Below are 25,275 nucleotides of genomic sequence, written 5' to 3'. Positions count from 1 at the left end.
AGTTCACAGCTTTTATGACTTTATTCCATCGACTTGCAGTTGGCAACATCTTCAGAGACGGGGTTGAGGGTTAAATGTTTCTGTGGATTGAGGAAGTTGACAATGCGTCTGGTGAAAGCTGCAGAGAGACTCCCTGGCAGAATCTGCTGACAGTAGAGAAGCCTACACTCCTGGAGGAGGCCATCCTGTCAGTCACATCTTTGCTGACGCTCTTCCTGTCCACCTCACATTTGGTCCATACCCATTGTGATATAAAGGAACGGGGGAAGAAGGTTCATTGCGACAGGCCCGTGCAGCTAATGGTAGAGCAGATAGTTTAGTGTGCACTTGATCGGCAGAATCTGGTACAACCGAGCACTGGTTCAGTTTTCCAGTTTCCTCCACTCTAGCAGTCGAGCTGTTCTGAGGTTTGCCAATTCCACACAGGTTCAGGATAAACTGTGTGGCTAAGCTGTGGAATCTTTGTTCGCCGTCAGCAATGACCTGGAGGGGAGCTGTTCCCCCTGTGTCAGGTAAAGAGTTGACTCTTTATGTGCAGTCCTAAGAGAGTAGAGGTACTTCCTTGAGTTGAGATATTTAAAATCAAAGAAGCTTTGGACACAATTTTGAACAACAGATCTCTCTACGTCCTGACCAATATTTATTGATTATTCAACATCATTAAAACTGATTACCATGCCATTAATTACATAATTTTTGAGAGCTTGTAATTCTTAATGTTTGCTACACTTCAGAAGTACTCAATTCATTGTAAATGGAGCATCTTGAGGTCGTAAAGAACCCTTTGGTAACCCTGGGGAAGTCTCTTATTTGAAGAACGGATAGTTTTTGGACAAGAATGTATGGTAACATTTCATTCCAATGGGTTTCCATTCTCCCTGCAGAATCCTGCTTCAAGTTTGCCTTGACCAGCCAGCATCTGCCACCCAGCTGTCAGCATGGTTACTTAAACATGCAAGGGTTACTGGGCACCAAGAACGTGCAGCACACTTACAGGGTTGAGGAAATGGATTATCCTTCTCACGACACCGCCTCTGTCGAGGAACACTCACACCAGAGCTTGTCCAACGAGCAAGAGTTGGCCACAGTGACTACCTGAGCAACAGACTGATTAGAGGAGTTGCGATATAGTGGCCTGACCACCAGTGTACCTCAGCCAGGTGAGGCCCAAGCGCACTCACGGTTTCTCCAGTACCTCGCAGCGCAAACTTTTATACAGTAAAGCATTATGCTGCAAATAAGGGAACTTCAAAGCAAAAGCAGCTAATGCTGGAATTAGTCAGCAGGTCTGGCAGCATGAGCAGAGCCCAACGCAGCTCCTATACCTCTCCCTGGACAACTTGCCAGACTTGCTTAGATTTTGTGCAATGTAAAGTAACATTTATACATGAATTATCAAACCAAAAATATTTATCCATTTTAACAGAGAGACTGTTTTTACATTATTGGACTTGCTACTTACTAGGGCTTCCTTGAAACATTTTTTTAAAGAAGTTTTTTTATTGCAGGTTTGATAGATTTTTGTTTGCATGATAGACTTTTGTGTCCGAGTCACTCCTGGTATTGAAAGTTTTTTAAAAATAGGATTTGCATGACATATGGCTGATCGGTTAGCGTGGCTAGTTGGTGTATAGTGACGATTTGGCTTTAACCTGAAGTCACTAAAGGAACTTATGCATTCTCGCAGTTCTGTGTGGGCATGCCTGTTCGGTATTTTCTGCATTCCGTCAGGGACTGTACCTCGTGGTTTTAGAAGGCACAAATGAATGCAAGTCCTTTCTTGTTTCTGAGTTAGGGCTTGTTTTTACTTATGGCTGGAGGCCTTGTACAACAGGCTTGCTGAAACCATGGCTGAGTTCAGCTGGGACTGGTGCTTGTCAACAACATCCAGAGCAAAGGAAGCAGTCAGACAGACCTGGACCTGCCACCCTTCTCATCCAAAGCCCAAGAACTGTAATGCCATGAGGTTCCTGCAGAGGATGCCTCTGAGCTACTGTCATTAATGGACGTGGGTAAATTCTGAGCCGCTTGCCGAGTAATCTACTAACTGGCAGGATATGAATCAGCAGAGACTTGGCAAATGGAAGGGGCTGTAAAAGGCCTCAGGAAGTCACGTCAGTCGGAGGAAAAGGTACGAGGACAGCTAAGGCGACTGAATAAATGTGTCTTGGGCCCAAAAAAAAACCAAAGAGTCGCTATACAGGCAGTGGAAAAATGTCGCAGTTTGGATGAATCAAAAGCCCAAGTGTCTGAAATAGCTAATCCCCAAAGGTGAGAGAATCAGAAACTCTGCCCCAAGTAAAAACTGGGCAGAATGCTCCTTGTATTGCGTGCAAAGTCAGCAACTGTGTAAATCACAGAGACTTGTGAGAGATTCATTCAGAGGCCCTCCCTGATCTGTAATTTCTGTCAACCCAACCCAACCTACAAAAAGGTGTTCTCATCCTGGGAGGGGCGGAGGGAGGTTTTATTTCCTCACCCTGGGCTGCAATCGGTCAGCCACTGGGCACCTTTCCCAGTACAGGCCTTACAGTACAGTACCTTCCTTACATTCTCAGACCCTGCCAGCCTCGTGGTTTTCAACACGTTTGGATCTGTTTCCCTGTTTTCCTTGTCTGCTTGCGTTTCCTGTGGCTCACAATGTTCCAGGCTCTGCGTATGATCTGTTGCCCTCAAGTCATTCGCAGTCAGGTCAGACAGTTTCTTTTGTTCCATTTGTTCATTACCATCTTACACACTCCATTAAATCAATATGATCCTCAGAGTATGAAGTCTAGTTGGATTCCACCAAAGGAAGTTCTCCCGTTTTCTCCCCACTGCCTGCAGACGGTGTAAATGTGATCACAGGTTGAATCCTGTGACAAAAAGAGGATGAACTGCATGCTGACACAGTGCTGGACAATCTCAGTGCTGTGTCACTGGGTAAACATCAGGGAACTGATGACACCCCAGCCACACGGTGTTCTTCACTAGCGCAGTGTCCCTTACAGGATACGTCTACTCCATTCTCCTGTCTAAAATGTTTTCCACTCGAGTCCCCTGCCCCACCCTGTTGCTTTCATTTCCAGCCAAGGTGAACCAGATGCTCACCGCTCACCCATGCGCTTTTACCAGTGTTCCCTCTAATGACAACAGTACACAAAAATATTGCGCTGTGCAATTCTTTGCCCAGTGACAACATGTGCGCACTGAATTTCTGAGTGGATTTCTGAATGTAAACCTGAAGCTAATCCAAGGATAAACTATCAATTCCAGTTTGTTTAAAAGAAATAAAGTAACTGTCAATAAGAACTTTGATCTCCTCAAGGTTTGATTGTTTTCACTCTCGTTCATCTACACTCTCACAAAACCGATGTACCTGTGAAGGATTTTTTCACCAAGCTTTTACAGTTTCGTTAAGCCATTCTGCTCTAAATGAACTAGCAGTTCTTTTGAACTTCATATCATTTGCTTCTTTGGAATTTGACGTAGTGAATCAATAATTTTTTGAATAGAAACAGTATAAGTAAGCCAGTTCTAAAATCTGCAGACAAATCATCACCTTGTCAACACTATCTGCATCAGAAACTGGAAAAGAAACTGTGATTGTGTACGGCCTTGAAATCTACTTTACAAGGCAGAGGGTTGACAACCTTTTGTGCGCAGTTTAAATTCCTTTGTGCCCTAGTGGCAAGCGATGTGTGCGCGCGTAAATCCACGCACCTGTGAGAGAACATTGGTTTTTACCTACACAGAACAAGGGTGACGGCCCCAGGCAGAAACACCTCACCCTGCCAAACTGCACTATCAGCAGGATCACTACATGGTGAGCGGAAACAAGCCCACACCAATATTCCATCCCTTCTATCATTTCCCCCAAGCCCAGGAGCACTAACCTAACCATTAACCACAATTTTACACTAATCTTACTTCAGTCGCATTTTCAATCATTAACTCCCTTTGGAGATTCGACCAGTCACCTTCACACCAGGAGCATTTCACAGTAGCCAACTGTAAAATCCACACACTTCTGAGATGTTGGGGGTGGGGGGTGGAGGAGGGAAACTATATGGTCACAGGGACAATGGAGTTCAATGTTCAAAACTTTCAAAGTACAATTATGTCACTATACACAACCTTAAGATTTGTCTTCTTTTGGGCATCGCTTCCAAGCTGGTGCAGCCCTTACTTACCGCATGCCCTTGCCAGTGGGAGTCGGTGTTCTGGATGTGTGCCAGATGGTTTCTCCCTTGAAATCTGAAACGTTCTCACAGTTGTGACTGACAGCAAGCTTCACATGGGTCACTGACTAGCAGTGACCCACAGTGTGGCCAGTGGTTTGGATTAATTACCATCAATTCGGAGAGATACAGTTCAGGAACAGGCCTTTCAGCCCTTCAAGTCCATTCCAATCATCAACCATGTATTGACACTAATACCACGTGAATCCCACTTCTTATTCTCATCCAGTTAACCCCAGATTGCACTATCACCTACACATTAAGGACAATTTTTAGAGTGACCGATCTGCATGTCTTTGGGATGTAGGAGGAAACTGGAGTACAGTACCTGGAGAAAACTTGTAGGGAGAGTGTGTAATCTCCATGCAGACAGCTCCAGAGATCAGGATTCAACCCAAGTCTCTGTTGCTGAGAGTTTATACTAAGAGAGTACACAACAACTTTGGTTAATGTTTTCCAGTAACCCAACTTGAATCAGCCAACTCCAGCCGCTGCAAGCTGGGCCCCCGTGGCTGGTGGGGAGTGCCTTCACCTTCAGAGTGTGATTGTTTACACTGTCATGGCGGAGTGTGGCCTTTTGGGGCTCTGTGAGATAAGAGAACAAACACTCTTAACTTTCTGATCTGCTGAGAGTTAAAGCAGAAGATAAATCATGCTGCAACAATGCACGTTAATCTCAAAGGCTAAGTCTTGGCACGGACCCAAGGTAGTGACTGTAGCAATGGAGGGGTGCACCAGCCTGTCTCCGACTGCTGGTCATCCCTGTGGCTTCATGGCATACAGCTGGCCTTGGAGCAGACAAAGCTAAGAGTGATTTAGTATCGATGTTCAGAATCCTGCAAGGTTTTACCCACTCAGAACAACTCTGCAGTAAATGTTTTCCCCAGAGCCCTCTAAATATTTCCATAAAAAATAATTTTAACTCTCATTTGGAAGTTGCTGTCTTTGATAACTCCTCCAGGCAGCACAATGCAGATCAAAACCTCCTGTGAGAAAACATGCTCAGTTGCACAGTGAGTAGAGCTGCTGCCTGACGACACCAGAGGCCTGGCTTCAGTCCTGATCCCTGAACTCCAGTCTGTGAGTTTCCTCTGTTGCTTCAGTACCTCCCACGTCCTAAAGACGTGCAGACTGGTCACTCTAAATTGTCCTTAGTGTGCTGGTAGAATCTGAGGGTAATTAGATGTGATGAGAATAAAAACTGGGATTGATGTAGAATTAGCATATTAGTAATATAGATGGTTGGCATAGATTTGAAGGGCCTACTTCTATGTCATAGAAGTCAGTCTATGATCATTAATATCAACCACTGGTCACATGGGGGGGTCACCAGTGTCCTGACTACATGTCAATGGCCCACGTGAAGCCTGTTGCTGTCAGTCACAACAGTGAGAAAGTTTCAGAATTCGAGGGGGGCAGAGTGGACCATCTGGCACAAGTCCCCACCACAGACTCCTGCTGCCAAGTGCTTGCAGCAAGCAAGGGCTGCATTCGGGTTTGGATGTGATGCCTCCATTGTCCCTGCCACCGTGGCTTCTCTTCCCCCCACCCCCGACATCCCAAAGATATGCAAGTTGGTAGGTTAGTTGGCCTCTGTGAAATTCCCCTGGTGTGGGTGAATCTGGGAAATGAAAGAATGCATACAAGGTTAAACTAGTGTAAGTGTTGATTGTCAATGTGGGCCTAAATCGTGCTAGGTGACCTGCCTGGTGGCTTGCTCTTGATTGTTGACCATCCTATCATACCCTTAATGGGAGTTCTGGATATCATAGGGAAATTTCCCCTTTCCCCTGCTGCAGTAGCCTAGCTTTTGAAGTAAAAAAAACTTGTTCCCCTCTCACAGCTTCTCTTCTTACACGCTCATCACCTCCCTCTGGTGCTCCTCCGCCTTCCATTTCTTCCATTGTATAGTGTCCTCTCCAATCAGATCCCCCCCCCCCCTTCTCCAGCCCTGAATCTCATCCACCGCTCAACTTCCCAGCTCTTTACTTCAATCTTCTCCCCCCTCCAACTTCACCTATCTCCTGGCACCTTGTGCTTCTTCCTCCCTTCCCCACCTTAATCTGACTCCTTCCTTTTCCAGCCCTGAGGAAGGGTGGACCGTCGACTGTTTACTCTTTTCCACAGAGGCTGCCTGGCCTGCTCCAGCATTCTGTGTGCGTGTGCTTGGTGTAAGTGTGAGAGAATCAGAAAGCTGGAAACTCCCAGCGGGTCGAGCAGCTCCCTCAGGGAGAGGGGGCTGATGGTTCAGGTTTGCGGTCCACAGTAGCCTATTGCCTCATGCATCTCCACGTAACTGAGAAGGCTAAATGCAGGATCGATTTCTGTTTTCCCTCTTTTGAATAATTCTTCAGACATGAAATGTATACCTGTGTCGAGTGCTGCCCTGTAGTTCAACAGCCTGTAGGCTGACCAAAGAGAGGAGTGGTATCTCAGGCATGGTGGCAAAGAGGGTGGGTGTGTGGAAACGAAACCCAACATGGGACATTACTGTAACACACACAAAATGCTGGTGGAACGCAGCAGGCCAGGCAGCATCTATAGGAAGCGGTACAGTTAATGTTTCGGGCCGAGACCCTCCGTCAGGAATAACTGAAAGAAGAGGTAGTAAGTGATTTGAAAGTAGGAGGGGGAGTGGAAAATCCAAAATGAAGACAGGAGGGGTGGGATGAAACTGAGAGCTGGAAAGGTGATTGGCAAAAGGGACACAGAGCTGGAGAAGGGAAAGGATCATGGGACGGGAGGCCTAGGGAGAAAGAAAGGGGGGGGGAGCACCAGAGGGGAATGGAGAACAGGCAAAGAGAGATGGGCAGAGAGAGAGGAGGGGGAATTAATAAGGGATGGGGTAAAAAGGGGAGGAGGGGCATTAACAGAAATTAGAGAAATCAGTGTTTGTGCCATCAGGTTGGAGGCTACCCAGACAATGTAAGGTGTTGTTCCTCCAACCTGAGTGTGGCTTCATCTTGACAGTAGAGGAGGCCATGGATAGACATATCAGAATGGGAATGGGATGTGGAATTAAAATGTGTGGCCACTGGAGATCCTGCTTTCTCTGGCGGACAGAGCATAGGTGTTCAGCAAAATGGTCTCCCAGTCTGTGTTGGGTCTCACCAATATATAAAAGGCTGCACTGGGAGCACCGGACGCAGTATATCACATCAGCCGACTCACAGATGAAGTGTCGCCTCACCTGGAAGGACTGTCTGGGGCCCTGAATGGTGGTGAGGGAGGAAGTGTAAGGGCAGGTGTAGCACTTGTTCTGCTTACAAGGATAAGTGTCAGGAGGGAAATCGGTGGGAAGGGATGGGGGGACAATGGACAAGGGAGTTGTTTCGGGAGCGATCCCTGCAGAGAGCAAAAAAGGGGTGAGGGAAAGATGTGCTTGGTAGTGGGATCCCGTTGGAGGTGGCAGAAGTTACGGAGAATTATATGCTGGACCCGGAGGCTGGTGGGGTGGTAGGTGAGGACAAGGGGAACCCTATCCCAAGTGGGGTGGCGGGTGGATGGGCTGAGAGCAGTGTTGATGGTGGAGGAAGGGAAGCCCCTTTGTTTAAAAAAGGAAGACATCTCCTTTGTCGAATGAAAAGCCTCATTCTGAGAGCAGATGCGGCGGAGACGGAGGAATTGCAAGAAGGGGGTGGCATTTTTGCAAGAGACAAGGTTCCGCCAGTATTTTGTGTGTGTTGCTTGAAATTCCAGCATCTGCAGATCTCCTCATGTTTGGGACATTAATGGGAATGAGAGTAAAGAAAAGAGTCCTATATCTCAATCATGGGCTGATTGCTTGACATGTAATTGTGTTTTCTCATATGTCTACAGATATGCATGTGTAACACTTACCCAACAGGCTGGTATATGTCTAGGGGAAAAGGAGATCCAGCCACACACCAATCCCACCTCCCGTACACGCAGGTGCTGTGAGAATCGAGTTTATGCCTCGCGCCCGCCCACAGTATCAAACCCACAACAAATACCGTTATGAAATACACTTCCAAGAGTTTACTAAAATTAAAAGAGTATTAGGCAATACAATATATATACAAGGGAAAAAAACAAAAAGGCGCCATCTTATCAAAGTTCAGTCAGTTTAGTGCACATCGTTGGAGCTCAACCATCGAACCATTCGACCCCTCGTCACTTGCCTCCGACCTCCACGTCTTCGCACCTAGGAACACGCCCGGGGATCTTCCGAGCAGTGCAGCACACGTCCACCTTCCTCGACGTCTTCCTCCCAGATCTCTCCCAAAAGCCCGTGAAAAACCCCTCCCCCAAGTTCCCAGCCTCACAAGACAAAATAACATTCCCCATTGGTTAACAAATGAATACAATTACCATATCAACAAGTATAAAGCAAAAAAACTGCGAGAGAAACACTTATCAAAGAAGCATTCCTACTCTTAACAAACCAAAAAACCCATTTTGAGTAACATACACAGGACATTGTACACATGTATTATTGAGTTAATAAATGATCGTTCATTTTGAATAGCTTAAGTTTTTTTGGTTTAAAATTCTTGCATCTCATGTTTATTTTGAATTTATAGAATCATAAGAGTCACACACAGAGTCTGAAACAGGTTCTTCAGCCCACATGTCCAGCAGCCTTCATTAGGAGCCTAAAGAGATTTGGTACCTCACCAGAAAGTCTTACAGATTTCTATAGATGTAAGCTGGAGAGCGTTCTGTCCGGTTGCATCACTGTGAAGCCTCCAGAGACACAGGATCACAAAGTACTGTAGAGGGTTGTAGACTCACCCAGATCCAACATGGGCACAACCCTCCCCACCATCATGGATATTCAAAGATGCAAAGTACATTTATTATCGAAGTCTGTATACAGAATACAGTCCTGTTGAAGAATCTCGGCCCGAAATGTGGACTGTATTCTTTTCCATAGATGCTGCCTGGCCTGCTGAGTTCCTCCAGCACTTTGTGTGTGTTGCTTTGGATTTCCAGCATCTGCAGATTTTCTCTTGCTTGTGATTCAGAATGGAGCTCTGAGGTTCATCTTCCTGCAGGCCACCCACAAGACAGAGAAACACCATGGAACCTGCTCAGAAAAATCATCAAGCACCCAATGCGCGAGGGAAAAACTATCGTGCAAACGGCAAAATGCGAGTGAAGAACACTTAGAATATCAACATCAAACCAGGAGTCCAGGAGTATTTGATTTAGTTCAGTTCAGCACCGCTAGCCGACTACAGGCCCTCTGGATCATTGAGGCACGCCAGCCTCCAAACATGACAAGGTTGTGGGGAATTGCCTCCCAGAGCAGCCTGTAATTTATCCACTTTTAGGTCTAAGGTATCTAATACCTTTTTATGCTAACATGTTTTAAAATTTTACCTTTCCCCTCCTTGAATTCTCCAAGTATAATGGCCTTCCCCACATTGAAGTATATTCGTTTAAGAGCTTGCTCTCATAACCTGGCTCTGTGCACTGATTTCCATAACCCTCTACCCCCAAAATAAAATGCTTTTGTTTTTCCCTGATCTAGTCAACTAATGGTAACTTGGGCCCCTTCTGTCCCCTCCCCACTTTCTTTCAATATTACCCCCTACACTTCTACACTTACAAAAGGTCACCTGTGTCAATTCTCCACATTTGTTGCCTGCTTTCCCCCCTTTTTTATCCAGTGCTTGATATTCTTTGAAATCCAAGATTCCCTGGATGTTCTCCCTACAGTTCACCTCAATATCAGACATAGACCTACTTGTAAGTAGCTTATCCGATAACTATATTCATAACAGCCCCTTCAACTGCCTCAAAACCTCTTCCTTTGAACCTTTCACACCATACCAATCCCGTTAATACAGGGAAAGTTTAAATCCCTAATAAAATGCTATTATTCTTGCACCTCTCTGTAATTTGTTTACGTATCTAGTCCTTCATCTCTTAATCATTGTTAAGAAGCCTGTAGTAAAATTCCATCAAATTTATATCACCAAACCCAAGAGATTCTGCAGATGCTAGAAATCCAGAGTAACGCATACAAAATGCTGGAGGAGCTCCGCATGCCAGGCAGCGTTTATGAAAAGGAATAAATAGTCGACATTTTGGGCCGAGACCCTTCATCGGGACTGAAATGAATCTCACTTTTTGTTCCTCAGCTCCATTTATTTGAAGAGTCTTCCAGGATGTTTTTCTTCCCTCATCAGCACAACAATGGACCAACCTCTGAGCCTTCCCGGATATTCTCCCTCACTAGCACCCCTTGGTCTTTCACATCCCCATCCTTTCCTCCCTGTCACACCTGAAAGTGTTGAGTTGCCTGCCCTGCCCTCCTTTCAACCTTGCCTTGATGTGATGTGAATAAAGCTCTGATTTTCATGATTATGTGATTGTGTGCCTTTTGTAATCGCTTGTGTTCACAGCCCGTCACCACCACCTCCTGCTGGATTATTTCAACAGTTGCTTTTTCAGTCAAATTTCTGACAGAAATGGTAGGGCATTGAAGAATGCAGCAGAACAGAATGATCTAGGAATAATGGTGCATAGTTCCCTGAAGGTGGAATCTCATGTGGATAGGGTGGTGAAGAAAGCTTTTGGTATGGTGGCCTTCAAAAATCAGAGCATTGAGTATAGGAGTTGGGATGTAATGTTGAAATTGTACAAGGCATTGGTAAGGCCGAATTTGGAGTATTGTGTACAGTTTTGGTCACCGAATTATGGGAAGGATGTCAACAAAATAGAGGAAGTAGAGAGAAGATTTACTCGAATGTTACCTGGGTTTCAGCACCTAAGTTACAGAGAAAGGTTGAACAAGTTAGGTCTTTATTCTTTGGAGCGTAGAAGATTGAGAGGGGACTTGATAGAGGTATTTAAAATTATGAGATGGTTAGATAGAATTGATGTGGATAGGTTTTTCCATTGAGAACAGGAGAGATTAAAACAAGAGGACATGAGTTGAGAATTAAGGGGCAAAAGTTTAGGGGTAACATGAGGGGGAACTTGTTTACTCAGAGAGTGTAGCTGTGTGGAATGAGCTTCCAGTAGAAGTGGTAGAGGCAGGTTCGATACTGTCATTTAAAAAAAAAATTGGTTAGGTATACGGACAGGAAAGGAATGGGGGGTTATGGGCTGAGTGCAGGTCGGTGGGACTGGGTGAGAGTAAGCGTTCAGCATGGACCATAAGGGCCGAGATGGCCTGTTTCCGTGCTGTAATTGTTATATGAATGCTCATGAACGGCCGGGTGTCACAATTAATGAAACTGCTGCGTCCCAGCTCGAGACACGGGGTCAGTCCTGACCTTGGGTGCTGCTGCCTGTGTGGAGTTCCAGCGCTCTCTCTGTGACCATGTGGATTTCCTCGGAGTGGCCAGCGTACCCTCACTTCCCAAAGCTGTGTGAATTGCTCAGTTAACTGGCTGCTGCAAGTTACCTTTAGTGTGTCGGTGGGTGGTAGAATATAGGGGGAAGTTGGCAGAGTGTGAGGTGACACTTGTGGGCTGCCCCCCACTCATTACACCCTCAGGTGTGTAGGTTATTAACACAAATGACACAATTCGTTCTATGTTTCAATGAGCGTTTGATAAAGAATCCTGAATCTTAAAAGTTGATGGGAATAGTGGAAATTGGTTGTTGATGATTGGCGTGGACCCAGTGCACCGAAAGCTCTGTTCCCATGCTGGATGTCAAACAATGAGCAAGAATGGAGGTCACACAAGGCAAAAAGATCAGAAGGAGGCCACTTGGCCCCTCAAACCTGTCCTGTCATTCAGTTTGATCATGGCTGATCAGCCCCAGGTCTCAACTTCTATCCCAGTTCTAAATAACCAATGGTTCTCCAGTCTTTCAAAAATGTATCCACTCCCTCATTAAGTTCCTCCAGTGACACAACCTCTACAGCTCTCTGGGTTAGTGAATATCAGGGATTCATTATCCTCTGCAAAATTCCTCACTCCTCAGTTTTAAATGACTGCACTCGTTATTCTGTCCACTCAGTTGAGAATCTCTCAATGCTGCAAACAACTTGTCATACCCCCTGTACCTTACATATGCCTTAATACCCTTCAGACAATAGGTGCAGGAGTAGGCCATTCAGCCCTTCAAGCTACCCCGTTCCTGCCTTCTCCCCAAATCCCTTGACTCCATTATCTTTAAGAGCTCTATCTAACTCTCTCTTGACAGTATCCAGAGAATTGGCCTCCACTGCCTTCTGAGGCAGAGCATTCCATAGATCTACAACTCTCTGGGTGAAAATGTTTTTCCTGAACTCTATTCTAAATGTCCTACCCCTTATTCTTAAATTGTGGCCTCTGATTCTAGACTCCCCCAACATCAGGAACACGTTTCCTGCCTCTAGTGTGTCCAATCCCTTAATAACCTTATATGTTTCAATCTTTATCTGTTTCAATACTGACAGGATTCAGAAAGATTCACAAACAGAGGGCAGGGTATAGCGCTGAACCAATGGAATCCAATTAGTTGGGCCATCGGGACAACTCTTAAAGAACAAAAACTAATTGATAACGCAGCTGGGATTCCCTTGGTGTATTTGGGACACTGCCCCTTAATTGGGACAGGAGATGTTGCACATGTGTGACAGTTCAAGTCAATTCACTTTTTTTGTTATTTCAACCATAACTGCTGGTACAGTGCTTAGTAAAAATGAGACAACTTTTTTCAGGACCATGGTGTTACATGACACAGTACAAAAACTAGACTGAACTACGTAAAAAAAAACAGAGAAAGCTACACTAGACTACAGACCTACACTGGACTGCATAAAGTGCACAAAAACAGTGCAGGCAATACAATAAGTAATAAACAGGACAATAGGGAAGGTGTCAGTCCAGGCTTTGGGTATTGAGGAGTCTGATAGCTTGGGGGGAAAAACCGTTACATAGTCTGGCCCTGAGAGCCTGAATGCTTCGGAGCCTTTTCCCAGATGGCAGGAGGGAGAAGAGATTGTATGAGGGGTGCATGGGGTCCTTCATAATGTTGTTTCCTTTGCGGATGCAGCGTGTAGTGTAAATGTCCGTGATGGCGGGAAGAGAGACCCCGATGATCTTCTCAGTTGACCTCACTATCCGCTGCAGGGTCTTGCGATCCGAGATGGTGCAATTTCCGAACCAGGCCCTCCTGAAGTCAACAACCATCTCTTTTGTTTTGACACTACACTAGTGCTTACACTAGTTAGACTCTGCACCGTGCTTAGAGCAAACAGTTTTTAAATAGTATCAGTTGTGTATGTTTGTATTTTTAAAAAAGTGATTTTTGTTACTGATAGTTGGTGAGAAATAAGCAGTAAGACAATCCGGAACAGTTTTAATCACTGTGGTTTCAAGCATTCAGGCTTGGAGATGCCAGAAACTGAGGGTAGTGAAGATGAAGCAATTTCACTAATTCAACAAGTCAGGAACCACAAAGGATTTGAAGGTATCAACAAACAACATGAATGTTACAATGAAAATGAAGATTTGGAAGATGCAATTGTCGATAGCATTATATGAAGGCACTGGTACGTTCACAGTCAATCAAAACACAGTAGCATATCCTCTGTTGATAACTATTAGAAACCAATGCAGTTTCATAGTACTGTAGTAGTATTGGTAATGTTCTTATTTGTTCTGTATTTCATTTAAATACACAACTTGTTACTCAATTAAAAGGTAATCTTTACATACTTTTTTTAAAAAACTATTTCCATAAAACTTTAGCTAATTGGAGCAGCCGCTTAATTGGGCCAAAATCTACGGGTCCGGATGTGTCCCAGTTAACTGGAATTCACTGATCAGTTCAGAGGGACAGTGGTGGATCGTCACGATAAGTCAACAACCACAAAAGTGCCTCCTCCTGGGCAGGCGGTGTGATAAACCCATTGCCCCTTAGGCACAGGCTTCCATTGAAAAGCAGAAAATGAACAATATTGACTGGAAAACATTGTGTCTACACCATACATTGATTCTAAAATATGTGCCTGCCAGTTCTTTGAACTGCAATGATCCACTTAACGTCTTCAAACCTTTCAAGTGACCCAACCTATGTGAAAATCACAAGGCTGCCGCTCACCCTTAGCTCAGCTTTCCTTGTCAAGCAACACTTAAACTTTTCTTTTTTTCAAAACGCCAGCTTAAATGCTTAATATTAAATACTTAAAGGGGTTAATTTCAAGGCCACAGACTAATGACTCTCATTCTGAATTGCGGCAATCTTGCTCTTGCTGCTTAGCAACCGGAGGCCGAAGTGCAGACAGAGGGCAGCTGTAAATTCCAAACTTTGTTGCATTCCTGAAGGCTTTTTTAAATGGTCAGTTAATTTAGGACAAGAGTCACCCAGGGTCTGGCCCAGCTGTTTTGCAGGGTCAGAGAGCAGCAGCTGGTTTTATTACACTCATTCCAATGTAATTTGAACCAAGGCTTCAAGGTAGGTGTAGATCAGGGAAGTTAAACTATGAACTGCAGATATCTCAAAACAATTGGCCCATTTACTGATTGAAGCTGTACACCGCCTCCTTGTTCTCTGTGGCTTTAAGTTTCGCACCAGGGGGTTGGGCAGAGCAAATAAGGGGCAACTGATTCTGACAGATGATTCAAGGAGTTTTGTTCAAGGAATTTCACAACAGAACCAGGGCAGATGAGAATTATTTTTAAAAGGCGTTGGTCATTACGATCTTAAACAAGAATGGATTTGTGATTCACAACAGTTTGCGTTTTTCCCACTCCTTTAAACTATAAATTATTCCCTATCACATTTCTAATGGGCTGTAAATAGTTTTGGATTTAGCCAAGGGTTATAAAAGCAGCCACAGAAATGCAAATTAAAAATAATATGTATTCCAAAATTCTTCACGGGAGCACGATCAAAGATGTAGGACTAGGTGCTGTGGGACGCACTGAAGCTTGGTCTTATCACCACAAAGGCTCCAGGGGGAAGGATCACAGTCTAGGGTCCTGTTGTCATTAGCATTGAGGAGCTGAGCCTTGGGTACCCTGTCTCTCAGACATGGATGCAGAGTTTAATGAGGAAGCATCATGCGCTGTTACTACAGTGAATGTCGAGAAAGACGTATTGCTTGTGTTTACTGCATATAATCTAAAGCATGCTTTTGAAATTAAAAAGAAGCATAATCTGATACCAAGTCCTGCTGAAAGATCAAATGTAAGGTCAGATGGCTTTTAATGGGGGTTCAAAGGGGGAAAATTTTAAGAGGATTTGGAAAAACATTCCAGAGCCTCTGCACCAACGCAGCTTAAGTTACTGGAGCTGCAGCAGTGAATGTCAGGAATGGAAAGATTCAAGATTGTTTGGAATAATTTCCTGTACACAAGTGTGAAGGAAAACAAAATAATAGTTACTCCTGATCTGATGAAGCACAAAAAACAGACTAGGAAACTAAACAGAGGAGATTCTGCAGATGCAGGAAAGAATGCTGGAGAAGCTCAGCAGGTCAGGCAGCACCTATTGAGATGAATAAACAGTTGACGTTTCAGGCTGAGATCCTTCATCGGGCCTCTTCTAGATACTGCTGTCAAAACTTCAGGGCTGGGTGTTCAAATCCCACCACAAAACAAAAGCAATTTTCAGAATTCTGACCTTGTCAGGGCAAGCCCAGAGGAAGCTGCAGGTACCATGGAAACAGAATTGGGTCACTCATGTTCTTCGGGACAAGAAACCTCTCTGGTGTATATAGGTGGGGCTCCTGTGCCACACTCTGTGTACTAAAGCAAGCAGGGATGGGCTGTTAGCCAGCCAGGCTAATATTGACACACCCTGACACAACTACAATTAAGCTGGATTCAGATCAAAGTTTGCTGCTCACCATGTCATTACAACACTGTGTTGATGGCTGTTACTCTACCAAGCTGCTTGCATCTGGCGTGGCGTTGTGTTTTTTGTTTTTTTTGCGGTGAGGGGAGTGGATTGAGTTAGGGGGGGGGGTTCAGTCCGAGCTGCTGGACCCATCTCCGGGTGGCAGAGTGCCTGTAAAAGTATAGATCTGCGTCAGCAGGACTCGGTATCACAAGGAGTAGAGAAAGTTAGAACAGAGGAGTAAGTGCACATAGCAATCCCATTACTTAATGTGGTTACAGTTCTGGTAGTCAGCATTCCTCCGCCTGTATCTTGCACAGCAGTGACAGAAGTTGGGCCAACAAACCTGGCCCGTTTCAATGTAGTCAGTGATACAGGGGTCTCCATGGCTGTCTGCAGGGCCTATTCTCCAGGATAATGAGGCAGTTATCAGAACTCCTGCCTCTCAGCACCAGACTTGCTGGCACTGTCTGTGTGGAGTTTATTGCTCTTTCTGTGACCGCGTATGTTTCCCCTGCATGCTCATTTCCTCCGGCATCCCAGAGCTGTGTAAATTGGCCACCCTAAATTGTTCTTAGAGGGTAGGTATGTGGTAAATTTGGGGCAGGGGTTCACATCTTGGGGTCCACAGACCCCTTGGTCCCTGGTATTAAAGATTGGGAACCCCTGATCTGGGACAGCGGAGGAAGTTGATAAAAATGTGGTGAGAATTAAGAAGTGGGATTAACACTATTTTAATGGAAATGGATGCCAGAGACACAATGGGCTGAAGAGCCAGTTTCTGTCCTGCATCCGTCTATGATTCTCTGAAAACTAATCAAAACTGCTAGCTGCAATCTGGGTCACCACTTTCCTGCCTCTTAACTTTCTTAGAAGTTTCCGTATATTTGGCTTGTCATCTAAAGCTCTGACAAACTTCTACAGATGTGTGGTGGAGCATATAATGACTGGCTGCATCACAGTCTGGTATGGGGACACCACTGTCCTTGAATGGAAAGTGCTACAAAAAGTAGTGGATACGGCCCAGCCCATCACAGGTAAAGCCCTCCCCACCACTGAGCACATCGACAAGGAGTGTTGTCGCAGGAAATCCATCATGAAAGAACCCTCACCATCCAGCCCATGCTCCTTTTTGCCAGCTGCCAGCGGGAGGGAGATGCAGGAGCCTCAGACTCACACCATCAAGTTCAGGAACAGTTATTACCCCTCAACTATCAGGCTGCTGAACCAAACTTCACTCACCCTGACACTGAACCTCAACAACCTATGGACTCCACGACTTGTTCTCAATATTTACTATTTATTTATTTTTCTTTGTGTATCTGCAAATCTTGATGCCCCTTGCACATTGATAATTTTCCCGTCTTTGCTGTGAGCAGATTTTCATTTATTCTAATGCAAATTTGTATTTGCGGTGATAGCAAGGAAGTGAATCTCAGGTGGTGCATGGTGACTTTGAACTTTGTCTGTCAGTCAATGACCCACATGAAGCATACTGCTGTCAGCCACCGCAAAAGTGTTTCAGAGTTCAAGGAGAGACTTTCTTAAGCACAAGTGACTCTGCAGATGCAGGGAATCCAAAGCAACACACGCACAAAATGCTGGAGGAGCTCAGCAGGCTGGGCAGCATCTGTGGAAAAGAGTCAATGTTTTGGGCTGAGACCCTTCTTCAGGACTGAGAAGGGGGGAAGATGCCAGAATAAAAAGGTGGGGGAGAGGGGTAAGAGGCTAGCTGGAAAGTGATAGGTGAAGCCAGGTGGGTGGGAAAGGCAAAGGGCTGGAGAGGAAAGAATCTGATAGGAGAAAGGGAATGAGGAGGGGATGCAGGGAGAAGTAATAGGCAGGTGAGAAGAAGTTAAAGGTCAGAGTGGGGAATAGAGGAGGGAGGGGTGGAATTGTTTACTGGAAGGAGAAATTGATACTCATGCCATCAGGTTGGAAGCTACCCAGGATGAATCAAGGTGTTGCTCCTCCACCCTGAGAGTGGCCTCATCTTGGCACAAAAGGAGGCCATGGACTGGCACGTCGGGATGGGGATGGGAATGGAAATTAAAATTTTTGCCCCCCCCCCCCCCCAGGAAGTCCCACTTGTGGCGGATGCTGCAGAGGTGCTCGACAAAGCAACTAGTTTATGAGTTTCCCACTACTGGTCTCTTGCTGACATGTGGGTGTGGCAAGTAAGGAGGTGTTGGGCTTGAACGTGATTAAAGAACCAACCTAACTGCACAAGGTGGAACCAAAATGCTGGAATGCCGATGGTGGAACAGGATCCCAGCCAGTCTCAGCCCCCGTGGGGGTGTGTCAGAGCCCAAAGGGCTTATTCAGTTATGAATCGATGTCAAGGGGCAGGAGGACGTAAAATGGAAATTCTCTGTCTTTGTACGACCGTCCTCAGCTGTAGGTTCTAAACTCATCACCGCAAGGGTCAATGTGAAATGCCATCGAGGTCACTGGGAACACAGGTGACTATCCCATTCAGTACTGACATGTTATGGTGCCCGCTCTGTAGAATATCCAGCCTGGAGGTCCTGACCCTGCAGGCTCCGAGCAGAGGTTTTGCTGTAGATCGGGCAATGGAGGTGAGGAGTGAACGGTGGACTGGATGAAAGGAGGTGTCGGGGGGGAAGAATGCCAAAGAGTACGGTGCACAAACACACAAGGGAATACTGGTCGACGTGAAGCCCCTTCTCATTCACTCATTCATTCAATCAATTCGATCTGCTGCCACATGGACTGAATGGTACTTGCTTTGCAGCTCACACATACGGATATCACTTTATCAGTATATATAGTCAGTCTCAATACCACAGCTGAATTAGTTAAAGATGTTGAGTGTGTTGGCCCACTGTGAAGGAAAGGGCTCGGCTCAGCCCATGTCTGTGCTTCTGACTGATGTCACTCTTAAGCTAAGAAGCTGAAAAAAGATCAGCTACTCTTGGAAGCTGAGGACTGCACACTGAACTGGGATTTAAAAAAAAACAGGGACTGCTAGGTTGCTCATTACAGCTGACACAGCTCAAGGATGTCTGCTCTAATCCGTCTACACTCAGCACAGCTTCAGTGACTTGGCACCTATAAAGTTGCTGGTGACACCTCGGTTATTGGCAGAATCCCAGATGGCAATGAGAAGGTGTACAGGAGCAAGGGAGATCAGCTGGTTGAATGGTGTTGCACTAGCAACCTTGCATTCATCATCAGCAAGACCAGGGAGAAGATTGTGGAGCTCAGGAAGGGGAAGTTGGGAGAATGTACCAGTCCTCAGTGACAGGTCAGTGGTGGAAAGGGTGAGCAGCTTGAAGTCTCTGGGCATCAACATCTCAGAGTATTTAGCTTGGGCTCAACATAACGATGCAATCATGAACAAAGCACACCAGTGGTTCTACTTCACAAGGAGCTTGAGGTGATTTGGTACGTCACCAAGAACTTGCAAATCTCTACAGAGAGCATTCCGACTGGTTGCATCATAGATAGTCTGGTATGGAGGCTCCAATGCACAAGATCGTAAGACACTGCAGAAGGTTGAAGACTCAGAGAGCTCCATCAGAAGCACAATCCTCCCTACCATCAATTCAAAAGGAGGGATTCCAAACCTGGAGTCTACAAACCCCTCGGTTACAGGTGGGGGGTCCATGGCATAAAAAAGGCTAGGAACCCTTGTTCAAAAGTCAGTGTTTCAAATAGGCGAAAGCCATCATTAAGGACCTGGACCATCCAGAACATGGCCTCTTTGCATTACCAGCATCAGTGAGGAGGTACAGGAGCCTGAAGACCCAGGCTCAACAATTTAGGAAGAGTTTTCTCAAATTTCTGAACAATCCATGAACCCATAAACACTACCTCATTATTCCTCCTTTGCACTATTTATTCTTGTAATGTAGTAATTTTTTTTTTTGTTTTGCTTGGTACTGCTGCTGCAAAGCAACAAATTCCATAACTTACATCAGAGATAATAAACGTGATTGAGTAGACCGCAACAGGTAGGGTTTGCGTTGATGCCGATTGCACTACACAGGCTATAATCACGGGCAGGAACAGGGACTGCAGCTGAATAGCTGAGGCTGCCTACACAGTATTGGAAAATCATCCTGCTGTTTGTGGTCTTTCAGATCAGACTCAGGCCAAGTTTCTTCAGCCCTGAGCTGTGCGTCTGATTAAGGTGTTCCTGGCAAACCCATGAGCATTTGCTCTCTTGAGCAGGAGGGAGCTGCTTTGCATCCAACCTCTTCAGCAGCCTTACATGTCTGAACTTCCAATCTTGCCAGCCTGAAGCAGTTTTAAGGCCTCCTTTGTCTGGAAGCAGTGTTCCTGTTATCGATTCGGTGATGTGATTCGGCGGGGGAAAGCAGCATGATAAATGTGTTAATTGTGAATGTGAAGATGTTATTTTGACATTCCGGTTGGCAGAGGAGTCACTTTTTCCTCGTTTATGGAGGTCACAGGTTGGAAGGTCATTGCACTGGCCAGATGCCAACATATATTAAAACGCGTCAGTGCGTTTAATCAACTGGAACTGCTCAGCCCTGCTTGGAGTGTGAGCAAACCTGACGGCAGATTATTCAGCTGTGGCAGATGTGAGGACTGATTTCAGAGGCAGTCAGTACTCCCGGACACAGTCTGACTCAATAATTAGGCAGTGAATGGGAATTTTCCCACATAAATCCAGCTTACACTGCCATCTTGCTCAGTAGCAATGCCCCATTAGAAAGAAAAAGCTGCTTGGCTTTGTTCCAAAATTTATTTGGATCATGGCTGACTTTTCATGTTCCTACCTTAGTTTTATAATTCCAAAAAGCACAGGGTTATCACTTCACCCCGAGAGGAAATAATTCTTCATTCATCTCCAAAACAACACACATAAAATGCTGCAAGATCTCAGCAGGTCAGGCAGCATCTATGGAAATGAACAAATTGTTGATGTTTCAGGCTGAGATTCTTCTACTAGGGGGAAGATACTAGAATAAGAAATTGGGGGGGGGGGGAAGGAGGATAGCTAGAGGATGATAGGTGAAGCTAGGTGAAGATAGGAGAGTGGACCATAGGAGAAAGGGAAGGAGGAGGGGTGCTAAGGGAGGTGATAGGCAAGTGAGAAGAGGTAAGAAGCCTGAGTGGGGATATTAGAAGGGGGAGCAGAGAGGGTATTGTTTTTACCAGAAGGAGAAATCAATATTCACGCCATCAGGTAGGAGGCTACCCGCACGGAATATAAGGTGTTGCTCCTCCATCCCAAGGGTGGCCTCATTGTGGCACAAGAGGAAGGAGAACAGGAATCAAAATTAAAATGCTGAACCGGCAGGACGTTCTGTTTTTGGTGGATGGAGCAGAGGTGCTTGATGAAGCAGTTTACGAGGAGCCTCACTGGTGCAGAAGAGGCCACACTGGGAGCACCAGACACAGTAAATGATCTCAGCAGAGTCACAGGTGAAGTGTTGCCTCACCTGGAAGGACTGCTTGGGGCCTCTGAATGGAGGTGAATGGGCAGGTTGTCCACTTTCAGGAATAATTGTCAGGAGGAATGAATGGACACGGGAATCTTGCAGCGAGCGATCCCTGCAGAAAATGGGGCGGGGGAGGTAAATATACGCTTGGTAGGAGCCCTTTGGAGATGGCAGAGGATGATGTGTTGGATGCAGAGGTTCATGGAGTCGTAGGTAAGGGCAAGAGACTGTTGAGGCAGTGGGAAGATGGGGTGACACGGATGTTTGGGAAAAGGAGGAGGTGCGGGTGAGGGCTGTGTCAGTGGCAGAGGAAGGGAAACCCTGTTAATGGTTGTTCTACTCTTCCAAATAATGTGTTAAAATCACCCCTCCAACTAAATTCAAGTGATCAGATCAGCACCTAAGGAAGCTGCCAGCACAGTGCAGCACTGGTAGAGTCCAGCAACCTTGGGCTCGACCTTTGTGGAAGTTTGCATGTTCTCCCTGTGGCCACACTGATTTCTTTCGGGTGCTCTGGTTGCCTCCCACACTCCGGAATCCAGGCTGGTAGATTACTTGGCTGCTGTAAACTGCTAGAGAACTTTTCCAACTGCAGCAATGGAGGAGCCCAGCTTTTGTACACAAAAGGCATAGCTGAAGGGTTTTCAGATATGTTTGACCACAAGTGGTAAATAGATGATCCGTTTTGGTTTCTTCCTGCAATTGCCACCCTCTCTCTCTCTCACACACACACACATTTTCAGTCCATTCCGTTAACCCCACAAGACATCAAGGAGCAGCAGAGGGCAGTGTGTTCAGTCATCATCCCAGCTGTACTGCGCTTCCAAAATAAGCTGAATCTCTAGACACACTGTTCCAGCAAGAGAAGCAGCCACCCACCAAAGTGGAAAATTGCTCAGGTGCATCCTGCTCACAATAAATTTAACTTGGCTGTTTACGACCTAGTCCATTCACTCTCATTCGTCAGCAGGTGATGGGAGGCGTCATCAAGTACCATCAAATGGAAATTATTCATCCGCTCATCGATGCCTGGTTCCGATTACACCAAAACTATTTAGATTCGCTCTTCATTGCAACCTTTCTCCAAACATGAACCAGACAGCTGAATTCCTGACATGACTGTTCTTGCCATTAAGGCAAAACTTGATGCATTTATTTATTTTATTGATACTGCATGGAATAGGCCCTTCTGACCCTTCGAGCTCAGTAATCCCCCAATTTAATCCCAGTCTTATCACAGGAAATTAACAAAGACCAATTAACCTACTATTCGGTATGTGGGAGGGAACTCGTGCAGTCAGAGAGTGAACGTACAGACTCCTACAGGTCAATGGTGGGAAATGAACCTAGGTCGCCTGCACTGCAGAGCATTGTGCTAACCACTACTTGAATGTGACATCAATGAGCCCTGATAAAACTCGAGGTGATTTAAGTTTGAAGCCACCTAGAGAGGCTGCGGGATGGGATGGGAATCTGAGCAGTACGTCAGCAAGCGTTAAGGGTTAATGTTACGACCATTGAGCTTGAAAGGAAGGACAGGCAGGGACAGGTTAATGACATGGTGGGACTGATGGGTTGAAGAATGTTTATTTCTATTCAAGTAATTTGGGTAAAGCCGGTGAACTTAAGATTCTGTATCAGTACATGGAACCATGATGTTGCGGCCATTACAAATGCTCGGTTGCGGGGGAGATAGGAGTGGTAGCTTAATGTTCTCAGGCTTCGATGATTTTGATGTAATGGGGGTAAAAGAGGTGGAGAGTTGCATTACTAATAGGGAAACCACAGCTGCACTCAGGATGACACACTGGAGGGCTCATCCACTGAGAAGAGCTTAGAAATAAGAAAGGTGCAGTCACTCTGACGGCATTATACAATAGGTGCCCCAATGACTAAATGAGTACTTTGTGTTTGCATTCACCAAGGGAGAGAAGTGGCTATGGCATTGCTTATGTCAGTGGACGGGCCGTGTTCAAGGACTCATCAGGTTATCTGAATGAACACACCATGACTTTCTAAAAAACAGTCATAGATGAGTGTTTCCCCACAAAATCATTCAGAGTCTTCCCCATCCAGAAGCCACAAGATCCACAATCTGCTGAGGGCCAGATCAGTGGCATTCAGGTCTGGCGACCAAGTAAAATACAAGAGGTTCAAGAGCAAAGTGGAAATTCAGCAGTAAACGTGAATCACTGAGGATGCTCGACAGCTGTAGCAAGACTTGAATGCTATCACCTCCTACAAATTGAAACCTAACGACTTAAGTGACAACAAGCCTTTGCTCCCAGACAAGCTCAATGCTTTTTATGCTCACTTTGATCATTAAAACATTGAGGAATCTTCATGAACAGCCCCTCATGGCCCTGTGATTGCAGTCCCTGAGCTGACGTGACAGCATCCTTCAGGAGGGTCAACTCACAGCAAGCATCCAGTCCAGAGGGTGTACTTGGCTGAGTACCCAAGACCTGTGCTCATTAACTGGCTGGATTATTCACTGTCACCTTTAACCTTTCACTTCGGGATTCTGCAGGCTTAAATTATATTGGTGTTTCAAGCAGGCTTAAATTATATTGATACCCAAGAAGAACATGGTAACCTGCCTCAATGACCACCATCCAACAGGACTTACATCCACTGTAATGAAGTGCTTCAGGGAGTGGTTGGTGATGAAACATGAAACTCATGCCTGAGAAGTGACTTGCATCTATTCCAATTTGCCTACCGGCACAACAGGTCAACAGCAGATGCAAGACGCAAGGGCTTTTCACTCAACCCTAGAACATCTGGACAGCAAAGACGCGTACATCAGTATGCTTTTCACTGACTATAGCTCGACACGCAATACTATCATCCGTTCAAAGCTACACAATAAGCTTTAAGACCTTGGCCTCAATACCTCCTTGTGCAACTGAATCCGGTTTCCTCATTGCAAACCCCAGTCAGTTCAGATTGACATCTCCTCCACAACATCCCTCAGCAGAGGTGCACCATAAAGTTATATGCTTAGCCCCCTGGCTCTACTCATTTGACTTTTATGACTGTGTGGCTAAGCACAGCTCCAAATGGCAAATTTAAATTTGCTGACACCACTGTCATTGGTGGTGATGAATCAACATATAGAAGGGAGATTGAAAATCTGGCTGAGTGGTCTCACAATAACTTCTCACTCAATGTCAGCAAGACCAAGAAGCTGATTATGACTTCAGGAGGAGGAAACCGGAGGTCCAGGAGCCAGTCCTCATCGGGGGATCAGAGGTGGAAAGGTTCAGCAAATTTAAATTCCTCAATTTACAGGATCTATTCTGAGTCCAGCACGTACGTGCCATTATGAAGAAAGCATGGCAGTGCCCCTACTTAGAAATTTGCGAAGATTTAACATGTCAACTAAAAGTTTGAAGAACTTCTACAGATATATGATGGAGAGTATATTGACTGGCTGCATCATAGCCTGGTATGGAAACACCAATGCCTTGAATGGAAAGGCCTACAGAAAGTAGTGGATATGGCCCTGTCCATCACAGGTAAACCCACCCACCCCTCCGCTGAGCACGTCTGCACAGAGCGCTGTCACAGAAAAGCAGCATCTATCAACGACCACCACCACCCAGGCTATGCTCTCTTCTCACAGCTGCCATCAGGAAGGAGGTACAGGAGCTTCTGGAGTCACACGCCAGGTTCAGGAAGAGTTATTACCCCTCAACCATCAGGATCTTGAACCAGAGGGGATAACTTCACTTAACTGTTCCCACAACCTATGGACTCACTTTCAAGGATTCTTCATCTCATGTTCTCAATATTTATTGCTTATTTACTTATTATTATCTCTTACCTTTTCTCTTTCTTTCTGCCTTTGCAGTTTGTTGTTA

At 45.6% G+C, this 25,275-nt stretch overlaps 1 protein-coding gene and 1 long non-coding RNA gene across 5 annotated transcripts in view; one reads left to right on the top strand and one right to left on the bottom strand.

Annotated features, from left to right (window-relative positions):
- foxred2 (FAD-dependent oxidoreductase domain containing 2) overlaps positions 1–3,372 on the top strand; it is a 39,337-nt gene extending 35,965 nt beyond the window's left edge. For 2 of the 4 annotated variants that reach the window (XM_059953782.1, XM_059953780.1), the window contains one exon: positions 885–3,372. In XM_059953782.1, the coding sequence (XP_059809765.1) occupies positions 885–1,099 (215 nt within the window). In that variant the 3' untranslated portion in view covers positions 1,100–3,372. The remainder of the gene's footprint in view (positions 1–884) is intronic. The other 2 variants (XR_009508536.1, XM_059953781.1) reach the window with 2 other exon arrangements.
- Positions 3,373–8,196: 4,824 nt separating this feature from the next.
- On the bottom strand, positions 8,197–24,137 carry LOC132383057 (uncharacterized). Its single transcript, XR_009508535.1, has 2 exons — positions 15,759–24,137; positions 8,197–9,270 (listed from the first exon to the last, which is right to left on the bottom strand). It is a non-coding gene; the product is annotated as an uncharacterized LOC132383057 (long non-coding RNA).
- Positions 24,138–25,275: the final 1,138 nt, after the last annotated feature.

The sequence above is a fragment of the Hypanus sabinus genome, chromosome 29 (assembly GCF_030144855.1).
Source record: "Hypanus sabinus isolate sHypSab1 chromosome 29, sHypSab1.hap1, whole genome shotgun sequence".
Taxonomy (NCBI): Eukaryota; Metazoa; Chordata; class Chondrichthyes; order Myliobatiformes; family Dasyatidae; genus Hypanus; species Hypanus sabinus.
This window is presented reverse-complemented; position numbering and strand designations above follow the sequence as displayed.